The sequence below is a fragment of the Rana temporaria genome, chromosome 2 (assembly GCF_905171775.1).
Source record: "Rana temporaria chromosome 2, aRanTem1.1, whole genome shotgun sequence".
NCBI lineage: Eukaryota > Metazoa > Chordata > Amphibia > Anura > Ranidae > Rana > Rana temporaria.
The window spans coordinates 303946420-303965949 of NC_053490.1; the positions used below are offsets into that span (position 1 = coordinate 303946420).

A 19530-nucleotide genomic window follows, 5' to 3' on the forward strand; every position below is an offset into this window, starting at 1 on the left:
TATACCAGTTTTCCTGTTTTTATTCATTTTACATGTAAGCGCATATTTTACCATTATTAAATAAGACTTACATTGACGTACTTCACTATGGATATTAGTTTTATTTATTCCGGCTTGGTTTGCTGTCATCTCTAATCTGTCGGGGAGCCTCCATTTTCTTGAAGCCCATCACAGTGTACAGCAGATGTCCACACAGTAACCAGGCTGATCCTGAGAGCCAGAATTCAGCCATTTAAAGCAGTTATTTCCTTGTCTCAAGGTAAGCGCTCTGTGAGCCCATCACCAGGAAGATTTATTTGGATATTACATCTGTTTGAATGGCAAGATTCACATAATGGACTGTATATGATGCATCCAATTGAATATACCAGCAATTAGTCACCAGGATTCACTGCAGTCCATTGTTCATTATTGTTCACTATTGTTTATTATTCTCAGGCATCATCGTTTATTATTATTTTTAGGCATTATTAGATATAATTTTAAGCTTTTTTGTCACAGATCACTCACACTATTATCTTGGACCACATTTCAAGGCACATTCGCTTTATATTATCCTATAGATTTTATAGTGCAATTGTTTTTGCGCTCATCTACCTCTTTCTTCACCAATGCACAGTGATTTTTACTCACTTAGATTTGAGCGGTATTTTCATTTATTTACACTCCCACATCATTTTTATCTCGTCATTGTTTCATCTATTTTCACTTTGGCTAGCGCAGAAGATCCTCACATATAATACTATATGGTTATGCATGGACTCCTTATGATGGACTTTCACTGAATAGAATAATTATATGTGTTGTTAAGGACAGTATCATAATAAATATATATATATATATATATATATATATATATATATATATATATATATATATATATATATATATATATATATATATATATATATATATATATATATATATAAAATAATTATATATGTATATAATTCAAGTCTAGGTGTTATATTTTCTCTATAGAACCATTTAAGCGCTGCCTGGGTTTATTACGATTTTCCCTTTGTATGCAGTTTTTTATAAGTTCTCTTGTAGATCTTATGTAGGCAGTAGCTGTGGCCATTTAATTTGGTGTATAGAACAAGATCTGTGTTGATTGCACCTAGAGTGCTTGTAAGAGTATTTTTCAATTCATCCATACATATTTACTATAGAAAGACACCCTCCACTGGCACATTTTTTCTAGTCGATCTCCTCCTATATATACACCCAACACACACAGAAAATCTTTTTGATATAGAATGTTAAATTGGACTGGACACAAAATAGAATAAATGGGTCTTTAGAAAGCACAGAAGTCAGGCATATATTTCACATATTTCAAGCTCCACCATTCTGGGAGAATTTATTGAGCCTAATTTCCAAAAGCAGTAGAAATCAATGTAAAAAATAAAGACTGTCAGGTAGGGGGAAGATTATACACTTGATGCCGGAATGTTTTCCAGATCGTGGATTCCATCCTTATCGATGACCCGCACAGTGAATGAGGGAAGGCTCAAGATAAACCTCTTCTGAAGCTGAAATGAAACAGAGACAGAGACAGAGGTGTGTGAACAATTTTCTCCTTGTAAAAGGTGTCAGCATAAATTAATGCAAGGTAGGGAATAAAGCTTAGGAGGCTAAAAAGCTAGCTGCCTGTTGGTGTTCAATTATGCAGGTAAACATGCAAATATTTAGACTAGATTACAAAGTTGAATTCTTAAGGTGTAATGATGATACTGAAAACAAAGTAAAAAAAAAAAACAGCAACTGAAAGTCCAAAAATAAAATCTTTAAACTTCACACTGCAAACTTTAACAGGCATTTAAAACCACAGCAATTAACTGGTAGAGAAATACAATTTTATGTTCTATTTTGGAAACAGATCATGAAGACCAAGTAATGTGCAATCAAATTAATGCACCCTTCATTTTTTAGATAGCAAGGAATAAAATCTTGACAGATGCTGCAAAAAAAAAAAAAAATCTGGCCACAGGTCTTCTAACCCCTACTCTAAAGTCTGTACGCAGTCAAATCGAAGGCCAAGTTCATCTTTACATCAAAAATAATGCACATCTTTTTGCAGGTAAAGAAATTTGCATTTATTACTTTTTAAAATAGGAGCCTGGAAATAATTGCATCCATGATCAGCAGATTGCGAGTGGCATGCCAGGCTCCTGTACAAATGGCCTAAAGCTCAGTTGCCTGTACCTCTGTACGCATGGTCATTGAAGAGTTCTAGGCAGTGTAAATGAATTACATGTGTGCTGATCAGCGCACCCACATTCAAACTACAAGTACTTCTTCCGTGGTGGAGGACGGTACTTGTAGTTTATTCATTCACAGGAAACTGAATGAATGATGCAGCTGTGTCGGTAAAGCCCTGCACAGCTGCGCTACTTTTAAAAAGTGACAGCAGGTGCATGGAAAGGAACCCCCACCTTCTGTCACAGGGAGGGGAGATTGAGGGAAAAGGTGCATAAGCTGGGACATTGTACATGTTCCTACTTAAATTGTGTTGAATATGTAACATGTTCCAAAGGTGAACCTATCCTTTAACACAAATCATTCCACTGCGTGCATGTGAGCTGCTTTTCAGGAACCAATAAGCATGAAAGAACAGTTTCCTGACATACTGGTCCCTAAAATATCTGATAATTAGACAGAAATGCTTAAAGAGGAAGTAAACCCTTGAAGAAAAAAAAAAAAAAAAACACATCCTGCAAGACAAAGGCATCATCAGCTAGTATGCATAGCATACTAGCTGATTATGTATTACTTACCTCCGATCAAAGCCCCCGCAGCCATCCACGTCTCCCCCTCTGGCTGCCGACATGACCCGGAGTGACTTCCGGGTCTCGGAGCACTGTGATTGGCCGGAGCCGTGATGAAGTTGCTCCCGCGCATGTGTGCGATAACGGCACAGTACAACTGAAGCAACAGCACATAGTGCCATTGTTTCAGTTGGCTTAAGTGTGCATGTGCCGCATGACGTCGGCACATGCAAATACAGGGATATCTCCTAAACCATGCAGGTTTAGGAGATATAATTTTTAGCTACAGGTAAGTCTTAATATAGGCTTACCTGCAACATTAAGTTGTAAACGAGGGTTTACAACCACTTTAAAAGTGGTAAGAATGCTAATGAAATTAGAGAAATGTAAGGCCAGTACATGGATGGCTATCATATGTCAATAGATTTTCATGCTCTTACCTCTGTTACACATCTCTTAAGAAGTTCTACTGCCTCTTCTCGTGTGAGATCTGGAACACAAAATTAAATTCATCATAAAAAAAATGCAGAGGATATTAAAAAAATAAAACATATAGGCCTGGTAATGTAAGAAACTCAATGTCTCTCCTGTTTCACTTAGAGCTGCTAGCCACATTTTAGGCTACCATATACACCATTTAAGCCTTACATTTTCTTGTTGGCACTGCCAGTCTATTAAGAACTGGCAAGAGGCACCTGATTCAAAGAGTCTGGTCTTCTGGGAGATGCACAATTACCACATTGTTTTGGACTAACAGTGGGCTTAGAGAAGAGAACAAGGTTTTAAGATTCCAAAAGCAGTTGCTCCCAACACAGTAGACTGAGGTCAATTCCCTAATAGACAGTTCGAATAAAATTTGAAACGTATGTGGTCAGGCTGAATGTACCAAGTTAAATCGATCAATCAACTTGGGTACAACCAGCCTGCCAGATTCACTTGCAATTCTTGCTAGTGCCTGCTATAACCCCTAACAATCACTGTCTTCTCCTACGGGGATAGCTTCCCCCGCCGAGAGAAGACAATTGCTCGGCAGAAGAGATTCCTCTGTCAGCTCTGTCTGTATTGATGGGGAAAACCATGCAAATTTCTTCCTGCAACCCGTGGTTGCATGAAAGCAATTTGCACCATCTATGGACTGCCTTCGAATTATATACTGCATGAACTTTAAAGTTAAAATAATTCATGCAGTGCTTAACTCATGAACGTGTTCACAATTCATGTGCGCGTTAAATACCGCACAGGTTAAAAAAAAATATTTTGCTGTAGCGTGAAGTGAAACATTTAGCAGGGGTATGCCTACCCCTGCTAAATGTGACAGTTTAGCTCATTGCTCCTGAGCACCTGCCGGCGTCCAAACAACCATGACTCATCCCCGTTAGCAGGGATACCATAATGACAGCAGAATGTAAACAAAAGAGCCAACAGTAAAAAAAATAAAACAGTGTGCAGTTTCCCCACTTTATCCATTTTTCTTTGGGGGGGGGCCTTACAGCTTGAAATTCCCCCTAAAATCCATACCGGACTGGAACGTGCAATACAGCAGGCCAGGACGAGATTGGGGGGATTTAAAGTGTGCCCTGGCAAAGCATCTTATCCTCCATGTTGAGGAGGACAAGGGCCTCTTCCACACAACTATTTCCTGGTGGTTGTGAGGGTGCGAAATCAGAATCTCGGCCGCTCCCCATGTGAATGAGTATGAGGAAAGTTATTACTCTAGTCAATTAAAGCGGTGTTCCACCCGCAAATTTTTTTCTTTAAAAGTCAGCAGCTACAAACACTGTAGCTACTGACTTTTAATAAGGACACTTACCTGTGCAGGGAACACGCAATGTCAGCCCCCCAAGGCCGATCCGTCCATTGGATCAGGTGGTGGCGCTGCCATTCCAACTAAGGGAAACCGGCAGTGGAGCCTTTCGGCTTCACTGTCCGTTTTCTACTGCGCATGTCGCACGGCACTTCATGAATAACCAGCTTGTCTTCTGGGACAGACACAGGCGAGGGAGGAAGTGACTGAGGAGCTCCGCAGAGAAGGAAGTGGCAGATAAGGACGACTGCCTAGCAACAGGCGTTTGTTTTGGGGTGGACCTCCGTTTTAAATGCTTGAACCCCAAGTGCTTGACATGCCTAAATGCGTTTGCAAAAAATGTGTCTTTAGGTGTAGTTTGATGTTGCTTTCCTCCTGCCAGGAAAAGGGCTTTATTTAGATGTGCAGTTGGATCAGCAAAAATGCGTGGTTGAGACAGGTTTTTGCCACCCACCAACTGCCCCCTCCCCCCTTTTAGGCTGGGTTCACACTAGAACACGCAGCAGCTCACAGCAGCAGTCTGGTGCATCTCCAATCACCGTTTCAGGTCCGATTTCAGCCAAAATTTTGGGCTGAATTCTGACCTGAAACGGATCCAAAGATGCACAGGACTGCTGTGCAATTTGTACTGGAGCCGCTGTGGAGAGTCGGTCACGATCTCCTGCTGTGCGAATTGGATGGGGGAAATCACATCCAATTCACAATAGTGTAAACCCAGCCTTAAGCTAAATACTCTAGCAAACGCGAAAGCGGCGCAAATGCCATGCAATACACATGGTTGCAGTGCATTTGTCATAAAAAATGGTTCCTCACCTTGTCAGTAGCCTCTGAAGCGTGTTCCAAACAGATCAGGCTTCAGAGTAAAGGGTATTTAGACGCATGTCTAAATCTAACCAAAGGGGTTAAGTAGACCGTTATCATTAGAAAATCTAAATATCAAGGCTAGCCAGCATTAAGTATTTTTTGTCCTTTCCCCAAATACAGAACGTGAAATATATCCATTTATTCGGTCAAAGGATAAGCTAGGTTTGTAGGCGTCATATTTATAGCAGAGGTTAGCAAATGATTTTCCCAAAGGACCACATGAGAAACTGGGACCGATGTGCAAGGCCAAACTTAATTCTACTCAATAATTTTGGATCTGGGAAGGTCATGTCGAAAAATAGGTATAACTGCTCCTGAAATACGTCTTTTAGTCAGGCGGACTGGGGATGGTAGAAAAAAAAAACAGGCAGCTGAGCCGCAGTTTTACCGCTTCCTCCAACCTCTGTAAGAAATCTGCCTGTATACTGCCATCCTTAATGTTAGTGTGGAAGCCTGGATTTAGATGCTCTGGTGATACTGAACCAGTACTGATTTACAAATGACTTGCAGTCAATTTCAGCAATGAAAGGGTGCAGAAGACAAGCAATGATTGATTGACAGTACTGCTTAGAAAGGGACCTGAGGGACTATAGAAAGGAAGGTGTTGGTGATATCGAAGACCCACCAGGGGGTATTCTGTGATCTGCGCCCCAGCAAGGTGAGGGTGTTATCACACTAACTTATCAGCACTGGTATAACATGTTTGCAGGGCTGCATCTGAAAGCAGGCTCTCTGAACTGACACTATGCCACAGCCTCTCTGCCCCGAGTGATGAACCATTAAATAACTATAACCATTTCTAGGCTACTAATTATTGCTGCTGCTTTTAGGACTTCATTCTCTGCTCTAAAATAAAATGATGGAAACAATATTGTGCAGTGTTTGCAGATTATTCCCCCCCCCCCCCATGTCAAAAATAGACCCCATAATAAAAACTTGCTTATGGGGAAATATCTCACCCCAATTGAAAAAAACTAAACAAAATAAAAATCACATAAACATGTTGAATTAAACCACAAACACTTGTTTAATGCATTGTGCTTTTCCAGCCTCCAGGCCACTGAAACGCGGTAATACTAACTACACTACAGAAAGGGGACGTTTTGCTATTTCGATCCCTCAAAACATGATCAAACAGTGTTGTGTATGTATGGTCACAAAACCAAAACTCTAATAGCAGAGCCTGACCAAGTATGTACATCAGCTGGTAATTGCCAGACTGCTATTCGCAGGAAAGGATACTTTGTGATCCTGCTAGAAATACAGGCCATACCCAACTTCATTTTATGGACTGACAACGCCGACATGGCTGCACTAAAATAGTGTGCAGCATTGTAAACCCAGTGTGATATCCATGGCTGGACTACACAACGTGCCTACTGCTCATCCCTCAATGCCAGTGGTCATGTGACATGTAGTTCTGTGGCTGCTTGCATGTCACAAGAGCACAGGAAGAGTCTGAAAACTGCCAAAGTGCTCCAGGCAGGAGCAATGAACTTTGCACATTGGAATGTTGGAGGAAAGCAGATATGGCATTTGCACTTATATTTGAGATACATAAGAAAATTGTTTAGAATTTAAAAGCAGAGTTCCTACTATATAAAAAATTTTTTTTTTTTTTTGCTAAATAGTTAAAGTACTATTAGATGACTCGCGTATTACAGATCGGACGGACGCTCGATTGCCGATCATAGAATATATTAGATTATTCTCTCCCTGGCATGTTCCATATTGCTTGTGGGCATGTGAAGCCCACAAGCACCATCTTCCAGGTTTCGGTGCAGCTGAGCGAACCAGCATGCACCGCCCGTTCTCGCGCATGCGCAGTATGTACAGTTTGCAGTGCCGCACACTTCCGACCTTGGCATCACAACGGGCGTCGGAAGTGCCCGCTCCTTTGTGATGGCAACCAAGATAATCACTAGCGTCATTGCGTCAATTGCAATTTTGGAATATCGTGATAACGAGTGGCAGCCATTCACACCGACTCCTGGGAATTATGACACATAGCTCCCAGGAGACAGTGCGCCGCCGGATATGACGGGCATATCCGTGGGTGGCAGAGACTGGAAACTCCATTAGAAACTGGAATATCCAAGTAGCCTTTGGGAAAAAAAAAAATTATAAATTTCCATTGCAAAAAGATTATGCTGCAAGAATGCTTATAATGCCAAGTTAGAAAATTGTGTGGAACTCCGTTTTAAGTACAGAAGAATGTTTTAACAGATAAATTTAATCTGATCAAAAACGTATTTGCTGTAGATTATTGGTCTTCTATATAAAATGAAAGTGGCTACAATTTCTGCAACCTAATAACAAAGCTATTGGGTTTCAGGCTACACACAGCTAGATATAAGCCTCCAAATGCCACTTGTGTCACAGTCTTACTCTATATTACATTTATTCAGCATCATTAAGGTGGTGGGAAGAGACGCTGGAATAATATACCGTATATACCCGAGTATAAGCCGACCCGAATATAAGCCGAGGCACCTAATTTTAGCACAAAAAAATGGGAAAACTTATTGACTCGAGTATAAGCCTAGGGTGTCCATCTGCATGCCTCACTGTGCCTCTCTTTGCCTCACTGTGTCCATGCCTAGACTGACATTTAACATGGGAGTCTATGGAAGGGGTGCCCGGCTTTGAAAAAAATAAATAAAAAATAAATAAATAGGTGTTTCCCAGTTGTTGGTCGCCCAGACAACAAACTTTGCACACTTGTAGAGGAGAAATGGGGCTACATGTGTGCCAAGTTCCGGGTCCAGGGCACCTATGACCGGCCGGTACCGGGTCCCCAAATTCACTGGAGAAATTACCGTTTAACATAGGAGTATATGGAAGAGGTGCCCGGCTTTGAAAAATCAGTGCTCCCCGGCCGAAGGTCCCCCGGACAACAAACTACATGTGTGCCAAGTTTGGGGTCCAGGAGACCTACGGCCGGCCAGTACCAGGTCCCCAAAGTCCAGGAGATCAGGTGAAAAAAGGTGACTCAAGTATAAGCCGAGGGGGGCATTTTCAGCACAAAAAAAATGTGCTGAAAAACTTGGCTTATACTCGAGTATACACGGTAAAAATAATGCTACAAGCAGAACTAGATTCCCAAAACCATATAGCAGTTTTGGGTGAAGGCTGCTTTTAAAGTCATTGATGATCTCTGTTGTGCTGACCCACTGGTTTAAACACTTTCTAGCCAATGATCCCAAACATCTAAATTAATTTGTTCCAGGCCTACAGTAACAAAAGCAAAGGATCAGCATGACAGCCGTGCAATGAGCTTTTTTAGAATGAAAAGTGTTCCTGTTTTTCTAATGATAGCCAGTAAAGCTGTTCATCATTGAGATGGGACAAAAAGAATAGTAGCTTAGGGGCATGCCACGATACTCCCAAAAGTGTGGAGCCTTGTCTACCAAAGTGGCCTGGTACTGGGCTACAGCAAGAATGTTTAAGAGGCTGTTGCTGGTAGGCAGCTGTATTTGGCTTCAGAGGTTTTTTTCTACAGTCATTAAAGTCCCCATCAGGTTATCCTATGTGTCCATGCACACATAGGCTGTTATCAGTTTTTGGTTTTAAAAAATAAATAAAACTAGTGGGTTCTGAGAGGAGTTTTTACAGCTGTTTCCAGCTTTAAAAACGCTCCAACATCAAAAAACGCTGATAAAGGCTAAAAAAACGCAGATCATCAGCGCTTAAAAGGGGTTGTAAAGGAACATTTTTTTCCCCTAAACAGCTTCCTTTACCCTAATGCAGTGCACGTTCACTAACCTCATACTTTGATTCCGCTTGTAAATGTCAAATTCTTCATAGAAATCCTCACTTCCTGGTTTTCAGTGTGCAACTACACACTGCTATGCGAGCCGTTCCGCCTGGCGTGTAGTGCTCGCATCTTCCCTAAAACTACAGGAGAGCGTCAGGACGCTCTCTACGTTACACTGAGAGACGGGGGCTGTGGGTTAGTGGGCATGTCTACAGCCCCCTCACTTGGCTTCGTTTCATTCACTAAGCTAATTCACAAAAAAAAGGCTCTGCACATGCCGATAAGCCTAATGGGAACTGTAGTTCCGTTATCGCCGTCACGTCGCTGTAGTGGACGTGCACCGCAAAGCCGGAAATACAGCATACTTTAGACACAGGAAAGCCAGAGGATGAAATAAAAGCGCGATTTAAACAGGTATCTACATTTTTTATAATGAGAATGATTGCTTTTTCCTATATAAGCACCTGACAGATTCATTATAGGGGAAAACATTTTTAACTTTACAACCCCTTTAATGTTTTTGATCCATTAAAAAAACAACGCTAAAATGCTAGCGTAGAAAAACACCATTGCAAAAACGTTAAAAAACATTGAAAATGTTATTGTATATGTGTCTTGAAAATTCAATAAAAATTATTTTACAAAAAAAATAAAAAAAACATTGAAAAACTCACTGCAAAACCACTGGCGTTTTTAGAACGTTATTTTAACGTCCAGTGTGCATTAGGCCTTATAGCTAAAGCAGTTTGTCCTCCTTCACCACAATGAAAAAGGCTCCTAAACCAAAAGTTATTGTAGTGATATTTTGCCACACACACACACACACACACCTTGACCTGTCTAAAAATCCCAGAGAAAGACACATCATGCTAGATACTGTATATACTCACGATAGTACTAATACTTTGTTACAGGGCAAGTCGTGAGTTGACAAACTGTAATTTAACTACATCTTCACATAAATCTTACTTCAGGTGTCTAGCAGAGGAGAAATTATCTTATAGGGGCACTATAAGAATCTACATTAATTTTTTTTAATTTTATTTGTAAAAAAGAAAAAGTTAACAATCTTAATAAATATCTTCTTGTTTTATTGACACAATAAACTGACATACATACGGCAGGTCATACCTGGCTTGTAGTAACGGTCAAGGATGCTGAGAGTGAGGAGGGCCCCATAGCCATGAGCTGCAAATGGTGCTTTTGCCAGAGCTGCCAGGTAATCCATGAAATAGAGGGAAGGACCGTCATTATCATCGTAACCGGCCAGCAGCAAGTTAACATGGTAAGGAGTCTGTAAACATAGAGAGCCATATTTAACCACAGCTATGCAACACCCATCAGCTTACCTGTACAAAAGAATGCTGAAAATTAAAATCCCAAAATACGTATACTTGAAAATGGCAAAACATTTAAATATGATATTCATAGTGTAAATAAACGAACTACAAAAGCATAAGATCCTTAAAGCGGAGGTTCACCCTAAATAACAACACTATGTTATCGTGAGCACCGCACCACATACATATGTCAAAAGTTTATTTTTTAAGCTCATTTAAATACCGTGAAATAGTCTTTTTAAAGTTGGACTTCCAGTCTTTTCTCCCGTGGGAGTAGGCATCTCCACTCTTTTCCCCGGCGCCGCAGTGTTCACTGGGAGCTCTCCGCAATGTCTCCTGGGAGAAGAGCCGCCCGTTGTGATGGCAACCAGGATGTTTGCGGCGCAGGTCACTGTAAACACTGCACATGCGCGGGAAAGAGCGATGAATTCACCGCTTCCAGGAAGTAAAGTGCTTGTGGGCTTCACAATGCCCACAAGCAAAATGGGAAATGCCTACATCGGTTTTTAAAAGTTTATATTTTAAACGAAAACGAACGGGGGATGGTTTTAGACACCCAACAAGTGAGTACTATGTTCTGATCTAAAACCCCATTGAATGCACACAAAAAAAAAAAAAAAACAGACTAAAGCCAGGTTTGGGTTGGCCTACAAGTCCATTTTCTGCGAGAGAGACTTGTGCATTGTACCCCACTATATAAGAGGGCATTGAATTTGTGTGCCCAGATTCGAAAGCTAGCTGTAAAGAATCAAGCAGAGAGGCATGGCTGTGAGTTTTGTGTGAAGATCCCTCACCCTTGCTCCTGTTCCCACCATCCCTCTGTGGACAGAAATTACCTGAGCCATTCAGCTGCAGGGAGAAAGCTCTGGGGATGATGATGAAGCTGCAGTGGAACCTGTGATTTGTAATTTTAAAAGGGGTGCTGCATAGTACAAATTAATGGGGCTTCAACTTCATTACCCAGGTTTCCTGGGCACCCCAGAGGAAAAGAGGAGAACTATTTTCCCAAGCAAAATCTAACCGGAGGTGTCAGTGCAGTGTGGAAAAAGGAAGTAAGAGGACCGTGTTGTGGGGACCTTTCCAGAGAAAGGGAGAGGGAATGAGGAGAGACTGAGCCACAAAAAATAAATTTCTGTGTGGGGAACCAAAGAGTACAGAGCTGTTATGAGTGTAGAAGGACGGAGCCACTGACAGGAAACAGACTTTGCTGTGCTACAGATCGGATTCGCTCCAGGTAACCGAACCAGAGGGATCACTGGGTCTGGTGAGAGTGCCTTGTGGCCATCACTTGTTGCTAGAGACTGAACCCCTTAATTATGAACTACAAAACTACTTTATTACTGCCTGCAGGCCTTTGATTATCTTCGTGCGCACCAACGGTGTAATTGGGCCCCAACATTAGCTGGCTGAAGAGTGAGGACTAAGGATTTCCCTACACTGTTGCTACCCTGAGACTCTTGCCCCTTACCTAGTTTAAGAGGTACCTTCTCAGGGGTTGCTGCACTATATCCTAGCCATTCCAATAGAATGCACTCTAACTTAGTTGTAATATCATTCACCATGCAGTTAAAGTGATAGTAAACGATCACCTTGTAAAACAACTCATTAAAGTTTAAAATATAAACGAAAGGCAAAACATTTGTGTATAGGATATATATAAAAAAAATATATAACATAATATATACACACACACACACACAATCTTTTCCTTTTTTTTTTATAAGTGATCACGTTCCCCCTGTTCTCGGCTGCATAAGAAGAGCTAGGGTGGGGGGAAAGCACACAACACTTAGCTTTCCCAGTGAATGGCTGTGCGGGGGGGGGTTGTCCAGATAAATCTGATCATTGAAGGAGATTACACCGAGTTCCCAGCATAGCTAGAGAACGGACCACGATGTGTTCTCCTGCTTAGGATGGTCAGTTTTTATTAGGAAAGCAGAGGGACTGGCAGGAACACCATGGATTTCACACAAAAGGAAACAATAAAAAGAACAGGATACTTTTTCATGCAAGAACTCGGTACAGCAGGTACATATCAGGAATATAAAAATGGTGGCTTTTTTTATGCACAGTTATATTTGCTGATTTTATGTCAATTTAGTGTCTAAATTAAAAAAAAATAAAAAAAGTTAATTCAGCATAGCTATCACTGTCTAGCAGACTGTCTGAATTTACCTGCCGTGTGTTCATTTATTTTCAACCTATTTATTCTAACCCGTATACATATTTGGGGTTCATCTACCACTAAACGCCCTTGCGTCCAGGTCAAAATGCCTCTATACTCGTGTCCTATGTGCTTGCAGTGACTTTCATTCAACCAGGTGTGCCAGGACTGAGGTTTTTCTTGGAGGCAAGGCGCAGATTACAGAGCCTAAATTTACCATGCGGCTCCTAGGGGGGTAGCACTACAGTACATATGTACTTCAACTGTGTATTTTACCAATTGCCTACACTGACACCTTATTTAAAATTTCATCTGCAGATATTGTCCTCTTACATAAAAGGCTACAAAGTAATTCCTCAAATGCTAGATTGAAAAACATTACTGTTCTAGAAAACCACTGTGTAATCTGCCCATTTTACTGTATATTTACATGTTACTACCAGTTTAGGCATGTGCACTTGATACTTGGAATGACCGTACAGCATAAATAATGAGCCCATTTACAAGAACATGGCAGCGTAGGGTCATGTGCAATGGGCAGAAAAGATGTTGCAGTTTTAGCCACCGTTCCCTAGATACTTTAATTTAATTAGCCGCTCTAACATTTATTTATGCCTACACATCCGAGACGCAGGCACAATTAACAAGAGGAGGATTTGGGGGGGGTTCTCTCAGTGTTTAAAGAGCGGTGCAGGAGATGTCTCGCCAAAGGTTTGTGCGACTCTCGAGATGCCAGCTTTCTGCATGTGTGAGATGTTCAGGCATAAATAAAAGGGTGTGAGGGAGTTTTAATTAAGCCAATACATCTGTGCCAGTTACCATGTCAGACTTCCTCTTGACATGGCTTGGGCACAAGGGATGAGCCGTCTAATTTTCATCCATTCAAGGCCACAAACTGCAGTGCAATCCTACGGACCCCTTATTTTACATCCAAGTTGAGACTGACCCCTTTGTATTACTCAAAAGATCATTATATAGGGGAATTGTATCTGAACACCTGAATATTGCTGGAATGAAGGCAGCATGAAAGAATATCTTAAGTCTAGGATTTTTTGTAAGGAAAGCCAAGCTGAGCTAAATTTTATAGCTGCACTTGTAGACATTCTGAAAATTCTACTCATCAGGCTGTATTATGATCCTATTTCTGGAGGCAAAAGTTAAGCTTCCTTAAGAATGACTATACATGTTGTGCTATCCATTTCCTATGCACAGCTATGCTTTAAAATGACTGGGCGTTGATGTAGTTTTGCTGCTTCTGCTTCCACCTCCATAAAAATAAAAAAATGTTTGTTTATATACAGTGAGGGGAAAAAGTATTTGATACCCTGCTGATTTTGTACCTTTGCCCACTGATAAAGAAATGATCAGTCTATAATTTTAATGGTAGCTTTATTTTAAAAGTGAGAGACAGAACAGAAATATCCAGAAAAAACACATTCCAAAAAAATTATAAATTGGTTTGCATTTTAACCACTTAAGCCCCGGACCAAAATGCAGGTAAAGGACCAGGCCCCTTTTTGCGATTCGGGACTGCGTCGCTTTAACTCAGGGATCGACAAATCCCGGGCGCCAGGTCGCCATGGCGACTAGAAATAGGGTCCTGGCGACTTGGCTTGGAAGGTGGTTCCATCTGGTGGTGGCTGTTGGTATTACAAGTTAAGCATTACAAGTTAAACAGCAATTCTAATGTTATTTTTCACTATTTTCACTGCCATCTTCTTCCCTCTAATTAGAACCCCCAAACATTATAAATATTTTTTATCCTAACACCCTAGAGAATAAAATGGCGATCATTGCAATACTTTCTGTCACGCCGTATTTGCGCAGCGGTCCTACAAGCGCACTTTTTGGGGAAAAAAATTACACTTTTTTTTATTAAAAATAAGACAACAGTAAAGTTATCCCCATTTTTTTTTTATATTATGAAAGATAATGTTACGCCGAGTAAATTCATACCCAACATGTCACGCTTCAAAATTGCGTTTGAACACCGTTTACATATGCGGGAGCTGATCACGTATGTGTTCACTTCTGCGCGCAAGCTCGTCTGGACGGGGTGCGTTTTCTGGCTCCTAACTTTTTAAGCTGGCTCCTAGATTCCAAGCAAATTTGTCAACCCCTGCTTTAACTGACAATTGCGCAGTCGTGCGACGTAGCTCCCAAATAAAATTGGCGCCCTTTTTTCCCCACAAATAGAGGTTTCTTTTGGTGGTATTTGATAACCTCTGCGGTTTTTATTTTTTGTGCTATAAACAGAAATAGAGCGACAATTTTGAAAAAAAATTCAATATTTTTTACTTTTTGCTATAATAAATATCCCCCCAAAAATATTTAAAAACATATTTTTCCTCCTCAGTTTAGGCCGATACGTATTCTTCTACATATTTTTGATAAAAAAAAAAAAAAAAAAAAAAAAAATCGCAATAAGCGTTTATCGGTTGGTTTGCGCAAAATGTATAGCATTTACAAAATAGGGGATAGTTTTATTGCATTTTTATGATTTTTTTTTTTTTTTACTACTAAAGTCTAAGCTGTCCGGGACACTCCTGATTGGTTAAGACAGCAGTGGCGCTACTGGCTCCCATGGTTGTCAAAGTCAGCCAGCCAATCATGGAAGAGAGGGGGCTGGGCCGGGTTGGGGCTCCGTGTCTGAATGGACACATGGAGATGTGACTCAGCTCCAGTGCCCCAATAGGAAGATGCTGACTGTGGGGGAAGTCGATTGGAGGGAGGGGCCAGGAGCAGCAAAAAGGGATCCGAGAAGAGGCAGATACAGGCTGCTCTGTGAAGAACCAAGAGGAGATGAGTATACCATGTTTTTCTTTTTTTTATAAACAAGCCTTTCCAATCACTTTGGCCCCTTTCACACGGGGCGGATCAGTAATGATCCGCCTCCGTATGTCCGTAAGCTCAGCGGGGATCGCTCCGTATATCCCCGCAGAGCCGGCGGACGACAGGGCGGTCTCCGCACACTGCGCAGGGACCACCCTGTCAGATCTCCGCTCTCCCCTATGGGGGGAGCGGATGAACACGGATCGTATGTCCGTGTTCATCCTATCCGCTCTGCAGATGGAAGAAAAAAAATAGGATTTTCTTCCGTCTGCAAAAATCGGATGTTTGCGGAGGCGGACGATTACGGGTGTCAGCAGATGTTCATCCGCTGACACCCGCAATCACATAGGGACCAATGTATGTCCCTTTTTCTTCCACAAACGGATGGATGAAAAAGCGGACATACGGTCCGCACGTCTGAAAGGGGCCTTTAAAGCATCAGCATTGGATTACATTTTTTGCATTCCTGCTGCCCAAAAGGGAGTTCCAAGTGAAATAGGTTGCACTTTCATCTCCTCAGATGAGCTTCTACTAAGGCCCTTTAAACAAGCTCAGTCACGATTGCAATGAGCAACTTGTCTCATGTGTTATATGGGACATACTGTATATGGTTTATAAACTAAATACACAGCTTGGATTTCTCTTTACTTTAGGTAGTATGACATTTTAATGTATACACCAACAATGGGCAATGTTTTACAATGTAATTTCTTAGGATTGTTTGAATACTTTTCTGATTTAGCAGCATGTGAAATTCCACTGAGCTCTCACCTCCAGGGGAGCTGTGTTGACAACAGACACCAAGACCGACCGAACGGTGAGACTGCACACGGGTGGTTACTGGCAGCGGTGAGACATCTGGCGGAAGGTGAAGTAACAGTAACAGAGGTGGGGAGAGAGGAAAAAATCCAGCACAGTATGAATTGCACCCACGGAAAGTGACATGTACATGCAGGGCGCAATGTCAGAACACAATTAGTAACTTGGGTCACTAGCTGACACCTCAATCATGTATCACAGCAATGCGAGAAGATACTATGTTTTGTTATGTATGATCCAATGCTGGAATTTCATGCTCTATGTACAAAAAAAAAAAAAAAAAAAAAATGTATTGTGCTCGCTATAATACTTCCCCTACTCACACATATGGTACACGACAGACCAAATATATATATATATATATATATATATATATATATATATATATATATATACACACACACACACACACACACACACACAGTGGGTACGGAAAGTATTCAGACCCCCTTAAATTTTTCACTCTTTGTTATATTGCAGCCATTTGCTAAAATCATTTAAGTTCATTTTTTTCCCCTCATTAATGTACACACAGCACCCCATATTAAATGGAAGACATTTGGGACGACCAGAACCCTTCCTAGAGCTGGCCGTCCAGCCAAACTGAGCTATCGGGGGAGAAGAGCCTTGATGAGAGAGGTAGAGAAGAACCCAAAGATGACTGTGGCTGAGCTCCAGAGATGCATCGGGAGATGGGAGAAAGTTGTAGAAAGTCAACCATCACTGCAGCCTTCGCATGAGTGGCTGAACAGAATTACAAATCTTTTGACAGGAAAACAAACACTTAACGCTGTATATAGATGTTTATCTTTAATGAAGCTTAAGTACTTGGGTGCCTAAAGCTTACTTAACAAAATACGTTCTGAACCTTGCATTCACTGCAATATTTCCGTAGGATTCCTGAGTTATTGGCGAGTTATTTAAATGTTTCCAAAGTGACTTGAACACCTTTCTTACAATTCAGAGCAAAGAAAAGCTTCTTTTGCTGAGCCGGCGAGTTACCAGCTCTCAGCAGGCATTTGCTGCTTAGCACGTCTACGCTCTCTCTTCAGGAGTGAGATAACAACGCTGTCTCAGTGTCAGATCCCCCAGAGAGACTTGCATAAGGGCTAGGGAATTTACACCTGTGATGCTGTATCTGTATCAGCAGAGTAAAGACAAACACCTACCTTATTACACAAAGGGTAGGAACCAGGCTGTGTGACATGGCAACAGGCTCCTTGTTTAACAAGAGTATAAACCTGTGTACTCAGTCCCAAATCATAATGCTTCTTTATTTAAAAAAAAAGTAACAAATGTTTTTAAGTTCCATACTTCCAACATACTTGTATTGCCTATAAAGTAATAAAGTTGTCATAAAGAGACGTTTTCTTCATCACAGGGTTAGAACCTTACAGATCAAAACATCAATTATGTAAGGGTAATTAACTCCTCCCAAAACGTAACTTCTAATATACTTGGATATATACCGTAATAAATCTATCAAAATGAATCTATTTGTGATTTTTTTTGTCCCTTTAATAAGTGACCTGTAAAAAAGTTAGACAAACTCTCTAACCTTCAGGAAAATGTACAAGAAGCTATGGGTGGTTTTAGTTAAAGTTTCCAATCTGCAGCTTACGCTGGACCTTTTCTTGTCCACCATTCATTTGGTGGCAAAATCCTCCTCTGTGCCTTCTCTCTACCCATATTGTTTTGGAGGTGGCAGTGGTCCCTCGAGGTGGCAGGTTATCCTGCAAATGACAGGTGTTGGAGAAAGTGTCTCTTTAGTCTTGTGCAACCTTCATTCCACGGAGGACAAGTAAGGCCCCTTTTCACACCGACACGTTTTTCAGGCAGTTTAGCGCTAAAAATAGCGCTGCTATACCGCCTGAAAAAATCATGCCCTGCAGTCTTCAGTGTGAAAGCCCGAGAGGGGCCTTCAAGGAGAAGTCCAGCCTGAGCGCATGCGGCTGGGCTTCTCCTAAGGGTCACAGCAGTACAATTCCTTTTGCACTCCTGTGACCCGTTTTCAACAGAGAGCGGTCTGAAGTCCACCCTCCGCTGATGTCACCAAGATCAGGCCAGGTACCGCGTCATCCCGACTCTGGAAGTCTGGATCTGCCAGGTGCCTGGACTGATGGGCGTCTTAGCCTCTCAGTGAGCTGCTGGTACAGTCGCTCCCTGCGCCTCCACAGCTCAAGTGAGCATGGAGGAGCAGAGCAGGAGAGCTTCTGATTGACAGGCAGCAGCTCTCCGCTCGGGGAGGTGAGAGAACTGAGCCATCGGTGGTGTTCTTGGCTCGGTTCTCCGTGAAGAGGCGGAGGGGAACAGATGCAGCATCGGACCGACCAATGCTGCATCCCACCTAGGCAAGTACGATTATGGGATTTAAAAAAAAAAAAAAATCCCATACTTCTCTTTTAAAGGAAGAAGTCTTACAAATCCCCTTAATTTTTAGCCAGTTCCAAGAGCTGAAACGCAGCCTTCAGTTTATATCACAATATTCATAAAATACAAAGCCGCGCCAGAAACTCTTAACTGATAGATTACATTCAAGATATGATATCTGATATAAAGCCAAGTCCAGAGAGTGCAAAATGTCAGCATATAACTCCAAATGGCAATAAAGTTCATGCAGGTGCAGAATCCTGGAAGCATACACCACCCAAAGTGACAGGTATTGCAACACTGGAGTGACACCCTTCACCAAGATGTAAGGCCGCTTACCAGAGGGCAAGCTTGATATGCAGTCGGTTATAACCCAGCCGCAGCCTTTGTGGACTCACAGAAATGCAGGGGGAGACAGGTTCCCGAGGAAAACTCCAGGCACGATCTCAGGCTCATCCGGATACAAGGATGGAAAGAGTATGCACCATAGCGTAATTCCGTATAAAAAATTACATTTAATAAAAACGTAAAAGTACTTACAAACATAGATAAAAAAACAGCGTGTAAACCGAAAGTGCCGGCCGGCAACTATTGGAGCCCTTCCTCCTAAGCGTGGTGACGTCCCTGCTTGTCCTTCCAGGCGCGTTTCGTCATCAATCGGACGTTCTCAATGGGATGTTAATTTCTCTTTAATCCATATTCATGGCTATATACATATTGCCTTGTTATCCGACAGGCTAGGCTACATTCACATAGGCAATGGGGAGAGGAGAATTTGCTGCATTCGGAGGTGGCAACATACTGCCTCT

At 41.6% G+C, this 19530-nt stretch overlaps 1 protein-coding gene across 1 annotated transcript in view; it reads right to left on the reverse strand.

Moving 5' to 3' along the window:
- Positions 1 to 1327: 1327 nt before the first annotated feature.
- Positions 1328 to 19530, reverse strand: part of PSMB2 (proteasome 20S subunit beta 2) — a 31445-nt gene continuing 13242 nt past the window's right edge. Inside the window, exons 4-6 of the mRNA XM_040337313.1 lie at positions 10328 to 10490; positions 3212 to 3261; positions 1328 to 1535 (exon numbers count right to left, since the gene is read on the reverse strand). Coding sequence (XP_040193247.1) covers positions 1434 to 1535; positions 3212 to 3261; positions 10328 to 10490 — 315 coding nt within the window. The 3' untranslated portion in view covers positions 1328 to 1433. The remainder of the gene's footprint in view (positions 1536 to 3211; positions 3262 to 10327; positions 10491 to 19530) is intronic.